Raw genomic sequence first — 22,647 nt, 5'->3', positions numbered from 1 at the left:
ATACTATTACGGGTATACGTTTTCTAACGAATTAAATATATTTATGTTCAAAAATTATATTTGACCTTTAATTTTAATTTTGTATTTTATTGAAATTAATAATTAACATATATACTTAATTGCGAATTATATGGATGAACAAAATCCCTATTATGTGTGTAAGAGATTTCGGAACTCTTTGCTAAAATAATTAAAATTAAAAGTCAAATATAATTTTTGAACACTTTTATATTATTAAAAATATATAATTCGACTCTCGAAATATATTAATTCATTATAAAACGTATATGTATTAGTATTTTTCACATATTAAAATGATTAGAATAAATTAAATTAATTATTAAAAAACTAAAAATTAATTAAACGACTTAGACTTAGATGATAATAATAATGAAACATTTATTAAAAAATAATTATAATAGGTCAGGTTAATATTTTATTTATTTATAACATCATAAAATTCTGTCCTTTCCGAAATACGCGAACGCTACGAAAAGATAAATTTCGTACATGCCGCCGGACGAGTTCATGAGCATGAGACGCTCTTATCTTGAGAACGTATTAATAGTTACTGCATTGACCACTACTACGATATGGCGCTGAAATCAGTGAGAAATGCTGGTCTCTCCTTCATCCAGACCTTTGGCGATCTGTCTATTAATCTGTGTCATTAATCTCTCTGATTATATATATGTCAGATTGTCTCTAATCAAATCGAGCAAGAACGAGAAGTCACGTAGTAACTTTGTACCTCTTGAATTTACTGCATGCATTTTATAAAATTCTATTGATTTTTAGACTTTGTGTAATGTTAGAAAACTATCACATTGTGGTTAGATTTGTCGAATTTCCATGTAAATTAAAATAAAGTATTAGAAAAGGAAAAACGATATAAAAAAACAAGTGTTAATAATAAGTTATATTTTGAGAAAAATACATATGTGAAAAGAAAGATATAAATCAGAGATATCTATTTTTTAATAAATAAGTTCTTTACAGACATCAATTTTTTATTCTTCTCTGCTTTCACAAAATTATGTGCGCCTTTATAGCAAATCAGGTGAGGTTGAAGATTTCTAAGCTCTGTCAATGATTATTTTTCAATAATATTATTTTGTGTAAATTAAAAATTTACATATTTTGCTTATTTTATTTTGATTGTAATAAATGCTTCAATCAGATGATTGAACGAGATTGTTTTCAATCCTTTGAGTGTCTCAAATAATGATTTATGAATTTTAAAGAATATTTCTATCTTGTTATAAAATGTTGAACCTGATTTTTGCTCTACTTGTAATAAAATTGATAATTAATTTTTACCATGATTTTATAAAAATCATGGTAAAAAATATAAAAATTTTGTATTGAAGTTAAATATATATTTGTAAAAATAATTTTTTTAAATATATGTATAATATACAAGTGCACATGTCTTTATTAATGTATTGTTGTTTTTATAGAATTCCTCACAAGATGTATCCCAACTTGTCAAAAAGTTGTGCTGTGATGTCTTGCGATGTATTATCATACAGATACACTTCCTCTTTGATTGCATTGTGGATTTTGCTTTTGGCTTATATTACAAACCAAAAGCAAGGAAGGTGCCATCAGTAAAGAACAATCTATTATTAGAAAGTGCTACTTCCTTAGCAGAAAAAATTAGGTAAAATCATATTTTATGTTTCAAATATATATATATATATATATATAATTTTATCAAGACTGAATTTTAATATTCATCCACAGATATCTAATCATATATATATATATATATATATATATATATATATATATATATATATTATATTTAATATACATTTTATATTTTTATATATATTTATTTTATATTTAATTATATATATATATATATATATAGGATGTTTTATTTTAATAAATATAGTTGAATGGCTATAGCTATAACGAGAAAATATTTTATACAAAAGTTACAAGATTTTGAAAGAAAAGATAGCTGATAAACTTGAATTTTAATTATTTTGTCCAGATCATTTGAAAGTCAACAATTTTTTGCTAAATGCAATGCTATGAAATGTTAGGAATATTTTATTAATTTGGATAAAACATGTTTACAAGAATTCATTGAGGAACATTTTGAACATTTACATAAATTAAATGAGTTAGATTAGAATGTTATAGTTTTGATTTGATGTGATTTCTTAGCGCTTCAAATAGCTATAAATCAAAACTTTTAAATTATTATATTTTTTCATAGAAACATTTGACAAAAAAATGTTTTGGATAGAATTAAATTATTTTCTTCCATAGAATTTAAAAATGTAATTTTATATAGGATATCCTATTAAAAATGATATAATAACCGAGGTTTAAAGATTAATATTTAATTCAAGTTTTAAATTTCAGATCTACATAATTCAAAACTTAAACTTTTAAAAATCAATAAGTTTCTGAAATATTAAGCTGTTAAGAATTATATGGGCAACTTTGTATAATTGTATAAAAAATATTCAATGGCTAATTCCATTAAAAAAACTAAGATGATTTTGAAAAAGATGATTTTATTTAAAATTTAAGATTATCAACTTTTTTCCACTCAAAATCTTTTAACTTTTGTATAAAATATTTTTTTGTGCAATTTGTCAATTTCAGCAATTTTTAATTATATTAAAATATAACATCCTGAATAAAACACTTTCTGTAAAAAGATATACATAAATAAAAAATATATACACAATTATAAATTATGTATATGCTTTTATTGTAGGTCAAGAAAAGTTACATCGGAGGAAGTTGTGAGGACTTATATTGAAAGATGCAAAGAAGTGAATGGCTTGATAAATGCAGTTGTAGAAGATAGATATTCAGATGCAATTAAAGATGCCAAAGCAGCAGATGCCACGATAGAAAAATGTAGAGATTTGGAGAAAATTAGGATAACATTACCTTTCCTTGGAGTTCCCTTTACTACAAAAGAAAGCAATCGCGTTAAAGGTAGGCAAAATAACATCGCGAATAATTATTTTTAAAATTCCTGTTTTAAAAAAGAATTTAAAAAAATGTAAAAGATATGGACAAGTTATATATGATAGAATAGAATAGATAAGATAGAGTTATATATGATAGAATGGATTAATCACGTTTTGAATATTAATAATTTAATAACACTTGAACTAATTGTTAATTATTTTATCAGGATTAATACATTCCATGGGTCTGCTCTCTCGCCGTAATAATCGTTCTGAGGAAGATGCCACAGTGGTCCGTTTTCTCAAGGAGGCTGGAGCAATTGTGATTGCAACGACCAACGTTCCTGAACTCAATTTATGGATGGAATCGAGAAACAATCTGTATGGACAGACGAATAATCCTTACAACATTACCAGAACAGTGGGGGGTAGCAGTGGTGGAGAAGGAGCTATAATATCAGCTTGTGGTGCTCCATTTTCTATCTGCAGTGACATAGGAGGCTCCACGAGAGGTCCTGCATTCTTTAATGGATTATTCGGTCACAAACCTAGTGAAGGTTAATGTTAATGTTATTAAAGATACAGGGTAGTCCCATAAGAAATTGCTGAAACTAATCAGCTGTCATTTTTTAATGCATGCAGTTATTAAGAAAACGAAAATTGTGTTGAAAAGAGGAAAGTCCATATTTTTTAATGGATAAATAAAATGTTTGTATACCGGTTTATTATATTGAAAAAAGTGTTAATAATCAAATATGTAACCTAATTATAAATAACAAGGATAAGAGCGTTCTAGCCGTATTATTTACTAATTATAAATGTTTTTGAAGTGCTCACTATTTGAATTTGTACAAAATTCTGTTCTTTTACGAAAACTTGTAAAAACTTTTTCTATCATGTCATTCTTAATGTTATTAATGATCCTTTTAATAGCTGCTATTAAATCTGGCACTGTTGAAAATATCTACCATCATGTTTATGTGATTTTATGTGATTATTAGTACTTTTTTATTACTTTTTATTAATAAAATAAACTGGTATATAAACATTTTATTTATATCCATTAAAAACTAGATTTTCCTTTTACCAACATAATTTTTGTTTTCTCAATAACTGCATGCATTAAAAAATGACAGCTGATAGTTTTAGCAATTTCCTATGGGACACCCCTGACTACACACTACTAAAAAAAAATAGGGAACATATTTCCTGTTATAAAAATTATGTTATTTTAAACTGCTGAAAAATTATTGTAGACTAAAAATTAAAAATACATTTTGAAGTTTGAAGTTTCAACTTTAACGCGGAATCGGTGATTTTTATAGGTTTTTTATCTTTTCGTTCTATGCTTTGAAAAGGGAAATTTTTTGTATATTTTTTATTTATATATATTATTTTATATACAGAGTGTTTTACTCGGGATGTTAAAGTGTAATTAATATAGTTAAATATTGTTGAAACTATAACGAACTGTACAAGAAAATACTTCATACAAAAACTTTGTTTCTTAAAATTACGTATTTTTGATACTCTGAATCTTGATAAACAAATTTTTTCGAAAAATTCTGCTTAAGTTTCATAAACTACAATATTTTGCAATATTATATATTTTGCAATAACATTTTATAAAACGCTATTTAAAAATTTTTTCTATGATTTTTTAACTGAGTTGCATTTTGAAACTAAATCTGTATTTTGTAGAACAAGGAAAATAAAAAAAATTTGGAAATCACCAAGTTAAAGTTGACACTCTCTTTAAGCTTCAAAATACTTTTTTAATTTTTAATCTGCGATAATTTTTCGCCGAGTTTCAATGGTTTGAAAATAACATAATTTGTAGAATAGGACAGAATAAGATGAAAAATGTTCTTACAAAAATTAAAAAGTTTTGAGGGAGAAAAAAGTTGATAATATGACATTCAAGATTATCATTTTTTTCCCTCTTAAGGCATTTATTTAAAGCACCTAATCCTCGCTACGGCTATGTTGGATTGTGATGTCAAAGGCGAGGAAACACGCTGAAAATTCTTAGGTGTTATTTCTTATGCATATGCATATGCTTATGCGCTTATGCAAAAGTGTATGCTCCCTGTTTAACAGTTACTCAAAAAGTAACGAGTCGTTACTTTTCAGTTACTTTTTAAAAATAATTATACATTATTTTAAATATGAGGAGCTTACATTTTATGCACAATCACAGTCAAGTATTTAAAAAAATTCTTGAATGTAATTATTGATCGATTTGTCTGCGACTTTGCGATTACCATCAATGTATGAACCCAAGGAGAACAGAAAAGTCAAAATAATGTCAATTTGACGTCATATTGACTAAATTTATGTCATTTTTTGGTCAATATTGACATCATTTTGACCTTCTGTTCTCCTTGGGGAATGAAAGGTCATCCAACCCTGGTCATTTTGCAGTTGTTGATTGATTATAAAGGGAAAATGAAAGTTTTCGAGTATTTTAAGAGTGTAATAAAGTTATAACTTCTGTTTCACCAAAATATCTTTTTTCGAAATAATATTTAATAATTTTTAGCGTTTATTTTTTCGCCTCTGACGTCATAATTCCAACATTAACCAAGTTTTTTAAAAAATAGAACTATCCAAAAAAGAACAAATATTAATAAAATTTTTAAATTACTAATAAGAATTATCATTATCAATAAGTTATCACTTATTTAGTTGTTATTATTATTATCAGGATTGACTCCAGTAGCTGGAATTGGACTGCGTGAAAATGATTATGCAGACACAATGGTAGCAGCTGGGCCACTATGCAAAAGGGCTGAAGATTTGGCACCCTTCTTAAAAATATTAATCGCTCCTAATATACATAGATTAAAACTAGACGAACCAGTGAACGTGAAGAATCTGAAGGTGTTCTATCAAGAAAGTTCTGGCGATTTGAGAGTCAGCAAAGTTAATGGGACTATGCAAGCCACATTAATGAAAGCGGTACAACATTTTAGAGAACTCACAGGTTCGGCTACAAAGGTAAGAATCTACAAATATTTTTAGATTAGATTAGATTAGATATATTTATTGCCGCCCCAATTGGGGATTACAAGGCGCTTTTTTTTTTTAAAGGAGCGTTCCCAAACCTTTATTCCTTCCTTTACCCTTTTTCCTTAGCCTAAACTTATACCTAAAACTTAATCTAATTACATTTTTCGCCACGCCTCTCCTCTTCGCCGTCTTTCTCATCTTTTCTCGCATTTCTGCCCTACCTACACACACACACGTCCGCCTTTCCCTAACCTTTCTTATTCTAAATTATCTTAACCTACGCAATCTTACATTCTACTTAGCCTATGTTGGACCTCCGCTTCCGGTTACCGTTATTCTTCCACTCCTTTCCTCTCCCTCCCTCTCTCTCTCTCACACTCACTCACACACTCCCCCCCTCTCTCTCTCCCCTTATCTCCTACCCTCTCTCATCCCCCTGTCCTCCTTTTTCCTCCTTCTCCTTCTCCCCCCCTTTCCCTCTTGCTTCCTCTAACCTTTTTAACCATATTTCCCCTTCCCCCTCCTCTCCTAATATCTCCTTTACCATTTCCTGCCAGCTCTCTTCCCTTCCCCAATCCATACATTCCTCCCACACATGCTCCCACGTCTCTAACCCTCTCCCACATATCCTGCACTTCCTATCCTCCTCCTTTTCCCAATACCTATTTCCCTTCATTTCATTCCCCAGTCTGTACCTTGCCATCCTCCTCCATCTACCTTCCGCCCACCCTTTCTTCAAATAGCCCGGAATCCCCTCCCCTTTAATCTGTTTGTACCACTTATTATATTCCGATTTTATCATTTTTCCTACCCTCTCCTCCCTCTGTTCCTTTCCTTCCCATTCCTCAACTTCTTCCCATCTGAACTCCCCCTTTTCCCTTCTTTCCTCTATCTCCCTTAATCCCATCCCCTTACCCTCAAAAAATTCCCTTCTTTCTCTCTCCCACCCTGACAATTCCCCTCCTTTTTTTGCCCTTTCTTTAATCTCCCCCAAACATATTCTCGCCAACCATCCTCCCTTACCCTCCTCTAACCTTCTCTCATATCCCCATGCTCTTCTACCCATCCTTGTCCTTATCTTTTCCCTTTGCAATTCCTCCCTTACCATATATCCAGGCGTTCCCCAGTCCACTCCTAACATCCATCTCAGATACCTTTCTTGTATCCTTTCCAATCCCTCTCTCTCTTCCCATCCCCATATCTCCACCCCGTATCCTAAAACCGTCCATATTAACGCATCGAAGAGCCACAACCTCCTCCCCCAGTTATTCCCAAATCTCCTCTTACCTATTCCCCATACCTGTCCCATAATTGCTGCCCCTCTCTTTATTCTGTCCCTTACCTGTCCCTCTTGCCCCCCATTCCTTTGAATCACATATCCTAAATATTTGTACTCCTTTACCTCCTCTAATTTTTTTCCCTTCCAAAACCAACTAGCCTTTTTTAACCTCCCTCCCCCCCTTCTGCATCTCATCACCTTCGACTTCTTCTCATTCAGTTCCAGTCCCTTCCCCTCCAGATATCTCCCTAACCTCTCCATCATACACCTCATCCCCCCCTCATCTTCTGCCAACAGCACCACGTCATCCGCGTACGCTAATGTATAGACCTTGCCCTCTCCTAATCTCACACCCCCCCATCTCCCTTTCTCCATTTCCTCCTCCAAGTCCGCCATCAACATGTTAAACAGAAGCGGGCTCAGTGGGCATCCCTGTCTCACCCCCCTCCCCGTCCAAAACTTCTCCCCCACCTCCTCCCCTATTCTAACCCTGAACCCTATCTCTTCTAGCACTTCCTCGCACCTCCTCACCGTCTCTTCCTTCACCCCCCTCCCTCTTAACGCCGCCATCAACTTCACTCTGTCCACCGAATCAAACGCTGCTCTCAGGTCCACAAACAGTAGTACCATTTGCTTTCCTTTCCTACTTATTTGTCTGTTTATTAAATAATTTAATACATAAATATTGTCCACTGTTCCCATCCCTTTCCTGAACCCCGTTTGATTCGGTGGCAACATCCCTTTTTCCTCTATCTCTCCCCTCAATCTCTCTGCCAACACCGTCGCATATACTTTGTATAAAGACGGTGTCAGAGTTACCCCCCTGTACTCCGAAACCTCCTTTCCCTCACCCCTCTTCAAGATTGGCACCACCAGCCCCTCACTCCACTCCCTTATCCACCCCTCCCCCTTCCATATCTTATTGCACAACTCCCATACCCACTTCTCTATTCCCTCTCCTCCAAATTTCCACACTTCTCCCGGAATCCCGTCCACCCCCACCGCCTTTCTTTCCTTTATCCTACCTATCGCCCTCCTAATTTCTCCCTTTTCTATCTGATCTTCCCCTCTCTCCTTCTCCGTCCTTCTTCCTCCCATTATCACTCTCGACTCTACCCCTCCTAATAGATCTCTAAAATATCTGTTCCATTCTTCCATCTCAATCCCCTCTCCCATTCCTCCTTTTCCTTTTCCCCTTTCTCTCCTAACCACCTCCCAAACCTGCCCTTCCGTCCTCGCTTCCATTGCTTTCTTCGTCCACTCCTCATTCTCCTCCTCCTTCTTCTTTCTACATAATCTCTCATACTTCTTTTTTCTTTTCCTGTATTCTTCTCCTTTCCCCCCTATCCTCCTCCACCTTTTTAACTCCTTTACCACCTCCCCCTTCTCTCTTCTACACTCCCTATCAAACCACCCTCTCTTTTTTCCTTTCTTCTCCTTTCCTTCTCTCTCATTCCCCTTATCTAACACTTCCTGTATCTTCTTTTTCTTCTCCTCCCACTCTCCCTCTACACCCTCCTCTTCTTGTTCATCCCTCTGCTTCCCCCAAATTTCCCCTATCTTCTCCCTAAATTCCTCCTTCCCCTCTTCCGTCCAGTTCCATCTCCTCCTCTTTTTTCCTTTTCTTTCTCCTCCTCCTCCTTTCCCTTCTAACCACACTATTAACGGCATGTGATCCGAGTCCATCCTTTCACCTATCTCTAACTTCCTGATTTCCTCTCTTACCTCCTCATTACCTATTATGTAATCTATTACCGATTTCCCATTCGGCCCCATATATGTCCACCCCCCTTCCTCATCCCCTGCTATTCCTCCATTCATTATCGCCCACCCCTTTTCCTCCAGCTTCTTCACCAACCTTCTCCCTTCCCCATTTACTTTTGTATCTCTTGATTTTCTCCCCTTCCCTTCCTCTCCCTCCTCCTCTCCTATCTCCACTCTTCCTCCTAAATTTCCCGTTCTTGCATTAAAGTCCCCCCCTATTATCGTTCTTACTCTGTCTCCCTCCTCCTCCATCCATTCATTCATCTCCCCTAGCTTCTTCTCCATCTCCCCATTTATGTACACTCCCACCAACCTCCATCTCTCCCCTCCTTTTCCTATCCCCACCTCCACCATTCCCTCTTTATCCGCCTTACACTTTCCTTCTATTCCTACCCCTTTTCTCACCCCCACTATAATTCCCCCCATAGCCCTTCCTTTTTTACTCTTCCTCCTCGCATATTGCACCTCCCATTTATATCCTCCCGGCATCCTCCCTTTATCCTTTCCCACCCTTTTTCATCTACCCATGTCTCCAGAAAAAACATTACGTCCCATTCTCCCACCGCTTCCCAGAAGTCCGCGTCCTTATTTCTTAATCCCGCCACATTCCAGAATGCCACCTTCCATCCTTCCTCCCCTTCTCCTTCCTCCTTTCCTTCTTCCCCTCCTCTCCCTTGCCCTTTACCTCCCACTTCCCTCCTCTCTCTCTTTCTCTTTTTCACCCTTCCTTCCCCACTCTTTCCCTCCCCTCTTTTCCCGTCCCCTGTATTGCTTCCATCCCCTTTTCTTCTATTCCCTCCTCTCTCCTCTCTTCCCTCCTCTCATCCCCTGCTCCTTCCTCCTTTAGTTCCTCTTTCACCTCGTCCTATCTCCACCATTTACCTCTCATCCAAATTCTCCCATACCTTACCCATGCCCTCCTTCCCTCTCTTTCTTCCCCTCTTGCCAACTCTCCTAATCTCCACATCATCCTTCTTTCTTTCCACGTTAGATCCTCTTCAATCCTCTCCTCCCTTCCTCTCAACCTCCTTTTCTTTTCCATTATCTCCCTTTTAACCTCCATCTCTCCCACCCTTACTAAAGCTATACTTGTCCCGTCCCTTCTCCCCTCCCCTATTCTCCTCACTTCCTCTACCTGCCCCCCTACCCCTATCTCTTTCAATAATTTCTCCACCTCCCCTTTCACCCCCCCTTCTCCTCCCTTAATTCCTTTTATTATCACATTCTTTCTCTTTTCTTCTCTTTCCTTTCTCTCCCATTTCCATTCCATCCTCTTAATCCTATCTTCCATCTCCTCACTCTCCTTTCCCTTCTCCCCTTTCTCTCTCTCCCCCTTTTTTCCTATCTCTAATTCTTCCATTTTCTTCCCCATCTCCTTAATCCTTTCCATAAATTCCTCCCTTTCTCTCTCCCACTTTTTCTCCCTCTCCTCCATTTCCTTTTTCAGCCCCCTTACCTCCTCCCTTAACTCCTCCTGCCCTCTTACTCCCTCCTTGATCTCTTCTCTAATTTCTCTTCTTATCTCTCTCATCTCCTGAATTATCTCCTCCTTCCACTCCCTCCCCATCTCTTTCAATATCTCCCCTATCCCTCCTGCCTCCTCCCTCCTTTCAACCTCTGGCGACCTTATTACCTTTTTACTTCTCCTGAACGCCCACTCCAAATCCCCTTTTTCTTCTCTCTCCTTTCTCAACCCTATTTCCTCTAATTCCTCCCTTTTCCTTTTCATAACCTCCTCTGCCGTCCCTGTGCTCCCTCTTCTCTCCCATTTCTCTGTCTTCTTTAATCTTTCTATCTCCTCTATTTCTTTTCTTTCCATCTATAATCTCCTTTACTCTATGCCTAGTGACTTTCCCTATACCCTATTTCAGTTACTTTCTCCTCTGCTAGTGACTTTCCCTATATCCTCGACTGGTTCCTCTGTCACTAGAGACTTTCCCCGCACCTACACCTATCCCCTATCTCTCTTCTCCTTTTACACCTGCACTCCTCTTTCTTAGTACCTTCCTCTCCCCTCGTGCCCCTGATCTATCTTCCAAACTGCCACCTCACTCTACCTGCATCACTCCTCTTCCTTCTCACCGCCCTATTCCCTTCTCACCCCACTTGCCTGCACTCCCCTTGCATTCGCCACCTTCAGCTTCTCACTCTCTCACTCTCTCTCCCCCTTTCTCTTCCACACACCTCTAATATTCCACTCAAATACACACACTGACAGCACCTCAACCTTCTCACACGCAACCGGAAACGGAAGTCTATATACAAATCTTTTTATACAATTATATACATATAAAGTGATCAAAAGAACGTATCATGTAAAGTAAGTTCCATTTGAATTATTATCGAATATCTCTGAAATTATGGCTGCACTTGTAACAAAAAAATATTTTATACAAAAATTAAAATATTCTAGAAAAGGAAAAAGTTGTTGATAATCCTGAATTTTAATTGAGGCCTTTTTAAATATTATTTCAAGGCTAACTTAATTCTTTTTAAATAAAATTATCCTAATTTTTTTATAAATTGATTTCTCACAATATTTGTCAGAAAAACTTAATAGTTGGGGTAAGATGACTAAAAATGAGGAGATTTGCTCCTTAATACTCTGGATAGCAGCCGAAATATATCTATTCTTGGACTCACTTGAATTAAATCTATTTTTGAAAGCTTTAATTTTCTTAAATTTTTACAGAAGTCAATGAAACTCTTTTTTTTAATCTTTCTAAGATCAACTCTAGTTTTAGTGGATTCTTTTTTATATAACAGAAAGTTTTCTCTTGTGTTGTGTTCTTTAAAGCGTTCTAGAGCTTTTTTCTTTTTAGAATTAGGGCATTGCATTCTTCGTTCCACCAGGGGCATGGTTTACAAATTTTTTTTTATTATTTGTGTTTTTTTAGTGAATTAGTCCTCGTAGGCGAGTGGTAAGAAATTCTAGACCTTTCCGCGGGACCGACTTGAATCAGCAGATTAGTTTTCGGATTAGAATTTTTATCAGAGGAGGAGGCTCTTTGTAAACTATTAACAATTATAGAAACAAAAGATGTATAAGGTACCTGAATATCCTTGATATTTAGCAATTCTTGTTCATAATCTATTATTTCCTTCTCAATTATATCATAGAAAAGATCCCAATTTGTCTTAGAAGAATATATTCTACGCAAATTTCTGAATTTAGGTTTCATAACTGAAATCCCGTTAATGCTAATAAAAATTGGGGCATGATCGCTTCCCCATGTATTATTGTTCACCGCCCATTCAGCATTTAGTCCGAGAGAAGAACTTATCAATATTAAATCTAAGATGGAGGAAAAATTACGTTCACACTCAAAGTACGTTGGCGAATCGTCGTTTAAAAGAATTATATCAAGGTCAGAAATACTATCCTGAAGAGGAATTATTGAGTCATTAGGCCGGATTTATAACAGGTGTAGCAAGCTCTAAGCTATAAGAAATTCAACAATCACAGTTAAAAATGAGGGGAATAATCGACTGTGATTGGTCAATTTCTTGAGGCTTAGAGCTTACTACACCTATTTTAGACCCGGCCTTAGGCAAATTAAAATCTCTCCCTATTACATAATGATTTTGAAAATATGAGAATTGTTCCACTCCAAGGTGCTGATTCGAGGGCCATCCGGGGGTCTATATAGAGAGATCACAGAGATTTTACCTTTTTGTATAAAGATTCTGATCCCACACACCTCCAAATCGTCTCTACAGTCTGGAATGTCCTCTAAAGTTGAGTATTTTATATTTGATCTTACTAGAATCATTACTCCCCCATCCCTGTGTCCAATTCAGTCTTTACGAATTACATCAAAACCCTTAAAGGTCACATTATCTCTAAAGTTCAGCCAGGTTTCTGAAATAAGAAGAAAGATATCAATATTTTGTAAGTAAGGAATTAACTCGTTACTTTTATGTTTGAAACTCCGAGCATTCCACTGAACTATTTTAAGTTTTTGGGTCATTACCTTTGTCATTATTATTAACTTGAGATGGTGCATTATTTTTACCTAAAAGATGCAAATTAATAGTGTTCTCGAGTCTTTGTACTAATAATTCTTCGGAGCTGTTGAAATTCTCTTAAAGAGGTCCGTCAGAGCTTCTATTGCAGTTGTGGGGGGCCTAGTTGTGGAAGACGTCTGCGAACTCGAAATATCAGCGTAGGATTTTGATAAATTCATTGAATTGCGGCTCAGGAACGGGAAATTACTCTGGTCTTTAAGAAGACTTCTTGTCTTGTTGGTGTTTCCTGACTTTCGGACAATCTTGTATGTATCCATATATGAAATATTGTCAACCGACATGATTTTATTAATTTTCACTCCTTGTTTGAAAGTTGGGCATTCTCTACTAAGGGTGTGATGGTTTTCATTGCAGTTGATGCATTAGGAGAAGACAGACAAGAGTTTTCAGAAGAAAATTGGTGAGGTATACCACAGTTGAGACATATTTCCTGTTCTGCTGAGCATCCTTTGTTAGTGTGACCTAATTTGCCGCATCTGTAGCACCTTCTGATTGGAGGAATATATGGTGTAACTTGGAGATTTACTTTCCATAATTGATATTTTTTGGGATATCATAACCTTTAAACTCGATGCATATAGATTCGGAATCGATCCATTTTTTTGGGTCCTTTCTTTTAAGTCTAAAAAGGTTAGTAATTCTGAGAAGTGGATTGTCTTTTTCTAGCACTTTAAGTATCTTCTCTAATTGAATATCGCAGGGATACCCTTTATGACTCCTTTGCGCAGGATTCTGAATTTTGATATGAAGAGCGTTAATCCTAGTTCTTTAATGAATCTATTGTGAATAGCAGAATTGGCTTCTTGGAACGAGTCGAAAGAAACCTTTCACTTATTCCATGAGCGATATTCGACCAAGTTATATTTCACATTAGCCTTGTTTAGAAGTCTGGCAGCTTCTATGATTGAAACAGCCTTAGTGGATTTTCTATCCCAATTTTCTAGCGTAAACAATAAATGGGCCCTTGTAATGACGATCATACCAGAGAGAGTTTGACGGAGACTCGTTGTCGGTTGATGAAGAGTTCTTTTTATCATTGTAGATGTTTTTGGTCGAGTTTTTTGAGATGTGGGTATTCTCCGAAGGAGAGTCCGATCCCTACTGGGAGGGTACTTGAGTAAGCTTTGCTTTTTTGGGCTTTATTTTTTGGTTATCCTTATTTTCACCTGTTTTTTTAAATTTCCATCAGCGTTTGTACAAGACACAGTGACCGACGAATCGTCAAAGAGGTTAAAACATCCTCTTCTCAGGTTTGAAGAACTTTTGAGAATTACTTCCATTACCTCCTCCTTAGACATATTTAGACGGGTTGGCTTCCCGATACATTTCCGTACTTTATTTCTTCATTATCACTAAGAAATAGATCTGAGTCCGAGAACGGAGGAGGAACACCTCCCTTTGGGCGGGGAAGTGTGGTCGACAATTTTGTCAGCTATTTTTCCTTTCACCAGAAAGGAGAGCGAGAAAATATCTTGTATTTGAGAAACGGTGCACAGAAAAGAGCACAATTCTGTCTAATCCCAAAGACAGTAATATTTTATAATAGAAAAACTTCCTTGAAACTGAGCTAAGCTAGCAACCGACCGCTCTGCACCGCTCGCCATTCGCTCTCCCCTAGAGGAACTCTATCATCAGTTTATTGATAGCTCCCCATCTGTCAGGAATAATTCGAACTTTTAACGTATAACGAGCCTCTCACCACGTGAGCTCCGTGAACTTGGCCCCTCGATTTTGACTTTTTGAATTTATTTTTTTTTTAATCGTTTAACGTTTCTAAGTCGTTTGTAGATGATTGTTAGATGAATAAAAACGTTTGTTATATATATATATAGATCAGTCCTTCTTCAAAAAATAAAAGTAATCGTAAAGTTAGCCCCTACAAAATTAATTTTTGTTGAATTTACTTTATTAAGGGTTTCGATACGAAATCGTTTGTTGGTCACGAATATTCTAATTAGAACGTTTGTTAGATCGACGTTTCTTCAATAAATGCTAAAAACCACATTTAGTGTACCAACAAACGATTTTGCATTAAATTAACCTTTAGTAAAGTAAATTCAAATACAAACAAAAATTAATTTGTAAAGGCTAACTTTACGGCAATTCTTATCTTTCATTTTTTGAAGGACTGATCTAACAAATGTTTTTATTAATCTAACAATCACATACAAACGACTTACAAATGATTAAAAAGAAAATAAATTCAAAAAAAGTCAAATCGGGGGGCCAAGTTCACGGAGCTCATTACGTGTTCGAGAATTTTCGAAGACGGCTTTACTTCCGGAAAAGTCGATAATCGTGTGCGCACCGAGATCCGAAGGACAAAGAGTCTTTAGCGTTTAGTAGTTAACTTCTCTTATTGTTAGTAATAATAATCGACATGTATACTATGATTGTAATTTCACTAATTCGGTTTAATCGGCGAAGGTAAATTTGTGCCGTGAAAGAACATTTGTTTTATTCATCTTGGGTTGAATTCTAGTCGTTCTTTTTCCTTTCTTTTATGTACTATAATCAACTGCGAATCGTGGACTAAATAATTATTACACTCCAAGTCATTTCTCCAATTTCCACTGTATCTGGAATGCATCTCTTTTTTTATTTTAATTTTTATATAAAATATTTTTTTGCTAAAGTTTTCTATATTAATAAAATAATTATTCATTAAAATATATTAATTAAAATTAGATACATTGTATATTATAAAAGTTTATCCATATTTTAATACGAGTAATATTTAATACTTAATATTTAATACTTTATAATAATTAATAAAGTAAAAACTTTTGATCTCGGCTCGAATTATTGTGTTACAATAAAAATGAAATATCGACGGCAATCGGAGCCTGTGCGGATGTCATGCACAAAATTAATAATTGAAATGAGATCTCAAATAAAGCTCATTTATTAAATTCTAAACGTTTCGACCCACTTCGGGTCTTCTTCAGTAGCTACAACTTTGTTATGGAGTTCCCTTGGTAACTTATCCTTGTGTACTTTAATGAATTTACGGAGACTGTTAATTCCTGTATAAGATGGAATGACATCCAAATCACGCGTTATGTCTTTGAATCTCTCCGATACATTATTAATATACGGGATATTAAAATACGAAACTTTTTTCTGTGTTAGAATCTTATCATTGCATATATTTGCTCTATTGTTTTGACACTTATTACTGTAGCGGAAGAACAACTTTTTTAACCGCGTTTGTAAAGTTTGAAATATCAAATTGAGAGGATAATTATTAGACAAGAAAACTTCAATCATAGACTCAAAATTACTCTCATGGAATTTCGGATGAGAGAGCCAAAAAACTCTGTCTATGAGGCTGATAATGGTGCCCTTTTTATGGCAGAGAGGGTGCTGCGACTCAAAGTTTAAATATCTTCCTGAATACGTCGGCTTATGAAACAAATCAAATTCAATGTTCCCATTGTTCACAATAATGGTGACGTCTAAAAAATTCAGTCGGTTGTCAACTCCCTCCTCCATGGTGAACTGCAATCTCGGATGGAAAGAGTTGAAAGTGTTTAGTACAATATTCAGCATGGAGGGTGGGGCCGCCAACGCGATGTCGTCAACATATCTAAAATAAAACGGAAGTGAAACCGGAATCGCAGCAATCGCCCTACTCTCCAAATCTTGCAATGTGATATCCGCAATGATCGGTGAGAGGGGGGAACCCATAGGCGTGCCAAAAATCTGTTTATAACAAACATTATTGAACATAAAATAGGTCGAATTCATGATAAAACAAATTGCCAATAAAAATTCATCTCGTAGAATCATACACTCTTTTTCAATATACCCCCATCTGTTTATTAAGCTATCAATAGCCATATCCAAAGGAACGTTAGTGAACAATGATGCAACATGGATTGTGATGCGTCGTACGTAGGGCAGACGGGTAGATTATTAAAAACTAGGACGAAAGAACACCGTAACAATATAAAAAAAAACGCGTCACAGTTATCAGTCATATCGGAGCATAGATTGCTGAATCATGATTTTAATTGGGAGGTTATAAAAGTCTTAGACGAGGAGCCTTTTTTGGGCAAACGTTTGATATCGGAAATGATCCACATAAAACGTCAGAGGAATAGTATAAATTTACACAGCGACACCGATAAATTAAATGATATGTTTGATCCTTTAATTGAAAGATTTACCAAAATCTAGCTCTGTGACCATGCATATCTGTGTTTTGTTAGACCTTCGATATGAGCGCCGATAAGTTTTAGTTGTTTTCATTTTATATTTTATTTTTATTTTTATTTTTTTTTTTTTGCGGATATATGTATCGATAGTGCCGAGGTAGAATACCGCACAGTCGTCAAAGTGATGTGTCACGTGTAACATTGTCTTCTCTTTGTTTTTACTGCCGGGGTGAGTGATCTCTCCGATTTTTAAATTTTAATTCTTGTGATTTTTCTATGTCTAATTTATATAATGTTGTGACTTTGATTAGTGTGGGTAAGGGAGTCACTTATGTGCTCTGCTTCCTTCCTGACGATGGTCACCGTCGGGGAGACACTCCGACGACCGGACAGTGGGAATAGGGAGGAGATTAACATTTAATTTGTTTTGCGGATTGTATGTATATGAGGTTTATATTTTTTTAATTGTAACGACTATCTTTGATTTTTGGAATTTTTTGTATGTTGTAGCTACTGAAGAAGACTCGAAGTGGGTCGAAACGTTTAAAATTTAATAAATGAGTTTTAATTGAGATCTCATTTCAATTTATTAATTTTGTGCATGACATCCGCACAGGCTCCGATTGCCGTCGATATTTTATTTTAATTAATAAAGTATTATACATATAAAAGGCTAATAAGAGCAGAAGTAATATTACGGTTATAAAAACTAATTTATTACATTTAATCAATATGTACTGATATAAACAATAAAGTTTAAATTAATCTAAAATTATAAAAATAAACTCGAAAGTTAATAAATACTATTAACCAACGTCTAGTAATTTTATTCAAAAAATTAAAAAATACCACAATTAACGGTAACAATATTAATAATAATAGTGAAAAAACGTCTTTTTTCACTTTACCATTTTTACCCGGTTGTAGTCAGGTAGTGAAAAAAGACGTTTTTTCACTATTATTATTAATATTGTTACCGTTAATTGTGGTATTTTTTAATTTTTTGAATAAAATTACTAGACGTTGGTTAATAGTATTAAAGATCAAGTCAAGCGGATAACAGTTTTCTAAAAGTATGTTGACAACGGTAACGAGATTTTTATAATGAAATCGTGGATGTGACAATAAAATTGTTCTATTTACTAGACCGTATATAGTTCCCCGCTTTTGACAAAATGGATGCTGAGACAAGAAATGTAAATATCTCCCCGAGAAAAAAGACGTTTTTTCACTATACCATTTTTACCCGGTTTGACGGAACAATTTAGAAATATTATTAGGAACATGAATATTAAATTATCCTTCTTTAGTTTTAATAAATTAAATAAATATATACGAGTACATAAAGATACTATTTCTAAAATGAATAATACCAACGTTGTTTACAAAATTAATTGTTCAAACTGCGACGCTTCTTACGTGGGCCAGACTAGTAGAAGACTGACCACAAGAATTTCTGAACATAAGAAACACATAGTTAGAAATATTAATACTAAATCAGTAATAACGGACTACCGCGTTAATTTTAACCATAAATTTGATTGGGAGAACATTAATATTTTAGATAAAGAAATATATTACGGAAAAAGATCAGTATCAGAAATGATATACATAAAAAGACAAAATAATAGTCTCAATCTACAGACTGATACTGAAAATCTATCTGATATTTATATCGAAGATATAGAGAGACTACCTAAACTCTAAGGTTAAATAACAAATACAAAATGATTATAATTGTTTGTCACTTTTCATTTCCAACTGAGCTTCAGTTTCCTCTGAGCCGTTCTACTGACATGAGGATTACACTAGCGTCACTTTTGTTACTGTTACAATTAAAATATTGTCACATCATAAATATATGTAAGTTTTTATTAACATTTTTTTATACCATGTGTTAGATTATTGTTTTATAACGCACTTGATTTTGGATCTTATAATTAGTGAGGTGTAATGAGAAAATTATTTTAATTTATAGGATGCGATTAATATTTTATATTTTAACACCTGCCCACCTCGTAGTCAGAAAACTAAAGAGGATCGCTTCCCACAATAACGTAAATGTGATGGCTCAGTGAGAGTCATATTAATGTTAATCTTACGACGTTTTATTTCGTTTACTGATGTAACCGCGTTTAAATATGTTTATTATACGTTAAATACATTTAGACTTTGGTGATTTTAATTTTGTTTTTTGTACTGCGCTGAAGAAGATCCGAAAAATTGAATCGAAACGTTCGCTTTCTCATTTGTTTTAACTTTCGAGTTTATTTTTATAATTTTAGATTAATTTAAACTTTATTGTTTATATCAGTACATATTGATTAAATGTAATAAATTAGTTTTTATAACCGTAATATATATTACTTCTGCTCTTATTAGCCTTTTATATGTATAATACTTTATTTGAATTAAAGAGCATTTAATTAGTATATAATAATTAATATTTAATACTTATATAAGTAATATTTAATACTTATATAATTAATATTTAATACTTTAATATTTCAATAAATTAATACTCAATATTTAATACTATTTTGCTTTTATAAATATCTAGAAATTCAAAGTTTGTTTTACACAATAATATAACATATAAATATATAAAACAAAAAACATTCTTTGTTTACATATATTACAGATCAAAATACCAGGCTCTGAATATAGCTTTGTCTTGTGGAGATATTGGATGACACGTGAAAATTTCAATTTTAAATTGGCCATAACGGATGGAAAGGTGAGTTTTAAATTTTATTTCAAAGTTTAGTGATATTTAACACAATAGTATTGTGTACTAATAAGTAATATATTTAAGCACTGCACTTCTCATTCTAAATCACTTACGGTTAATATTGTTTTAATTTTTGGCTCAAAAACATTTACTTTGCAGTATATCACTAGTGCAAAAAGAGAAATTTTTAATCTACTTACTGGAAATTCACAATTAACATTGGCTGCTATACTGAAATTGATAGATGAAGACTTCTTCCCACCAGTGAATGAAGAATGGGCAAGAAAGACCACTGCAAAAGCAAAACAGTTCTTGGCAGTAAGAATTATTATCATGAGAAAGAAATATATGATTATATATATAATAATATAAAAATATAAGAATAGTAATATTTATAATGCAATTCAACAAAAAAAGGAAGAAAATAAGTTCTTATTAATTATTAAATCCTTATTTATATATATTTTTTATCCTTATAAAAAATTACATTATTAATTAATTTTTACATTATTAATTACATTATTAATTTTTTTGTCCAATTTTGTCTTAAATTTTATATTGTTATGTTTATTGTGGAAACTTTTTTTTCTTTTACAGGAAAAATTGGGCGATAATGGGGTATTATTTTATCCTTCAAGTCCATTATCCGCCAATTATCATTATTCTACGTACTTAAGACCCTACAACTTTGGTTATTGGTGTCTATTTAATGTTTTGCGATTCCCAGTTTGCCAAGTGCCATTGGGTTTGGACGAAAATGGTTTGCCAGTCGGTATTCAGGTAGGAAAAATTATTTTATTATTATATATATTGATATTAGTATTTGTTTATAATATTTATAGTAATAGTACTATTTATATAGAAGTAACACATACTATACCAGGGTGTATACTCCCGGGAAAAACCTGAAAAACTTGGAATTCTCAGGAAATTTTTTTCTACCTTAAAAAATCGTGGAATATTTATGGAATTTATTTTGAACTAAGGGAATTTTTTAAAAAATTGCCCCTTTGATTTTATTTTTAAATATAGCTTTAAGGAATATAAAATTTATTAGGTTTATATGAAGCATATTATATTTTATTATAATATATAATATTATATTATTATATTAAAAAATATTTTATTTATGTTAAAAAATTATGTATAACAAAAATAAACTTAATTTCAAATTGTATTTAAAATTTTTTTAAATACTTTAATTTTACTTGGAACTTTGAACAAAAGTACACACCTGAAAAATTATGGAATTTATTTATAAGATTTGAGTATACACCCTGTATATAGGGACGATGCGCGCTTCTCAACCATTGACTAGAAATCAGAATTTTAGTACGCTCCTTTAGTCCCACTACAGTAAAGCGTTTTTTCGAATCACAGCATGGCGTAGCGAATTAGATGTCGGACTATAAATGTGAAGACTGCCAATTTGCGCTCCATCCTAATGGTTTTCTCACAGTGCTTATATTATATTTTTATATTATTATTAATACAATATATTACATATATTTCATAATATTTATTATTATTTTTATTTTTATTATTATTACGTTTATACGCGTGCGCACGTATCGCCTTAAACTGTTATTTTTAAAATCGTCAATGTTGCATTAAAAAGAACATATTTCCCATGAACAGTATGCAAATTAAAACAATATTTTTTTCGTATATAAGTAATAATAATAAAAAATAAAAATAATATATTGTAATATATGTATATAATAATATAATATTGTATTAAAAAACGATTTACAAGATATTTTATATCTTAATCTGATATATTTCGATAAAATACAAAATATCTCGCATCATTATAAAGCTTATTCTTTAAAAATTTTTTTGCTTTTTAGCCATTTTCAGTCATGGATATTTTATACTATATTACATTTAAAAATTTTTTAAATCTGGAAAATTCAGATAACGTTTCTCTTTTTAATTGAAGGTAGTAGCAGCTCCTTATAATGATCATCTATGCTTTGCGGTGGCCAAAGAACTTGAAGCAACATTTGGTGGATGGGTTCCACCATCATAAAGTGTGTGTGTATATATATATATTTAAACTCCTAATTATATTATAAGTTGTCACAATGTGGATACATTAAACAATGGTTTAAGAAATTATATCTTGTTTGGTAAGAGTTCTATGACTCCCTAATTATCGTACTATTACTATGGGTTTAGAAATAAGTCTTGAAGGGTTTTACGCTTTAGTCTGCATTTAGCGTTACTAGCAATTGTGAGTTTGTTTACTAATATGTTTGAATGGTTCTCCTGTAAGCGTCATTTATATTTTAACGCCGTATTACTTATTTTTCCTTTATTGTTGGGATATTTAAGTTTTTATGGAAGCATTCGTTTGTTACGTACCACGCTGCATCAACTATTATTCGCAGCATTTTGACTGATATCTTTGCACTATTTTTAAATTTGAATTTGCGGTTGTATCCCAAAGTTGTATTTCATACGTCCAAATAGTTTTTAATATGCATTTATATAGTGTCAGTTTGCTATCTCGATTTAATTGCGATTTGCTTCCTAATAGCTAATAAAGTTTCCTTAATTGAAGTCCTAGTTGTTTGTGTTTCATAAAGATGTTTTTTTCAGTTCAGTCGTCTATTTAAATAAATGCCCAGATATTTGACTTCATTAACTTACGGAATTTGTGTTTCGTAGAATTTAAGATATTTCAGCTGATGTCCCAGAGTTGAAGAATATTCCGAACACTATATA

The 22,647-nt window shown here is 33.5% G+C and overlaps 3 protein-coding genes across 3 annotated transcripts; 1 reads left to right on the top strand and 2 right to left on the bottom strand.

The window, feature by feature from the left end:
• Positions 1-611: 611 nt before the first annotated feature.
• LOC114942154 (fatty-acid amide hydrolase 2-like) lies at positions 612-22,038 on the top strand. Its single transcript, XM_085480675.1, has 9 exons — positions 612-1,060; positions 1,461-1,663; positions 2,741-2,967; positions 3,170-3,499; positions 5,650-5,942; positions 19,828-19,923; positions 20,077-20,235; positions 20,515-20,697; positions 21,860-22,038. Exons 1-9 carry the CDS (start codon positions 1,037-1,039, stop codon positions 21,947-21,949), a joined length of 1,605 nt encoding a protein of 534 aa, XP_085336801.1. The 5' UTR covers positions 612-1,036; the 3' UTR covers positions 21,950-22,038.
• LOC146723996 (uncharacterized) lies at positions 6,129-9,733 on the bottom strand. The gene has a single exon (XM_085480674.1). The coding sequence runs from the start codon at positions 9,484-9,486 to the stop codon at positions 6,373-6,375; it is 3,114 nt and encodes a 1,037-aa protein (XP_085336800.1). The 5' UTR covers positions 9,487-9,733; the 3' UTR covers positions 6,129-6,372.
• Positions 16,202-16,869, bottom strand: LOC146723995 (uncharacterized). The gene is made up of 2 exons (XM_085480678.1): positions 16,311-16,869; positions 16,202-16,221 (listed from the first exon to the last, which is right to left on the bottom strand). The coding sequence occupies exons 1-2, from the start codon at positions 16,867-16,869 to the stop codon at positions 16,202-16,204; spliced, it is 579 nt and encodes a 192-aa protein (XP_085336804.1).
• Positions 22,039-22,647: the final 609 nt, after the last annotated feature.

This window comes from Nylanderia fulva, unplaced genomic scaffold (genome assembly GCF_048542155.1).
Source record: "Nylanderia fulva isolate GAGA-0341 unplaced genomic scaffold, ASM4854215v1 Scaffold156, whole genome shotgun sequence".
Lineage (NCBI taxonomy): Eukaryota > Metazoa > Arthropoda > Insecta > Hymenoptera > Formicidae > Nylanderia > Nylanderia fulva.
This window is presented reverse-complemented; position numbering and strand designations above follow the sequence as displayed.

Coding starts and splice junctions, on each gene's coding strand:
- LOC114942154 (XM_085480675.1), top strand. CDS start 1,037: ATGTGCGCCTTTATAGCAAATCAG. Junction 2,968..3,169: donor AGAAAGCAATCGCGTTAAAG/GTAGGCAAAATA, acceptor TTATTTTATCAG/GATTAATACATTCCATGGGT. Junction 19,924..20,076: donor TGGCCATAACGGATGGAAAG/GTGAGTTTTAAA, acceptor TTTACTTTGCAG/TATATCACTAGTGCAAAAAG.
- LOC146723996 (XM_085480674.1), bottom strand. CDS start 9,486: ATGCCGGGAGGATATAAATGGGAGGTGCAATATGCGAGGAGGAAGAGT.
- LOC146723995 (XM_085480678.1), bottom strand. CDS start 16,869: ATGGCTATTGATAGCTTAATAAACAGATGGGGGTATATTGAAAAAGAG. Junction 16,222..16,310: donor TCATCCGAAATTCCATGAGA/GTAATTTTGAGT, acceptor CGGTTAAAAAAG/TTGTTCTTCCGCTACAGTAA.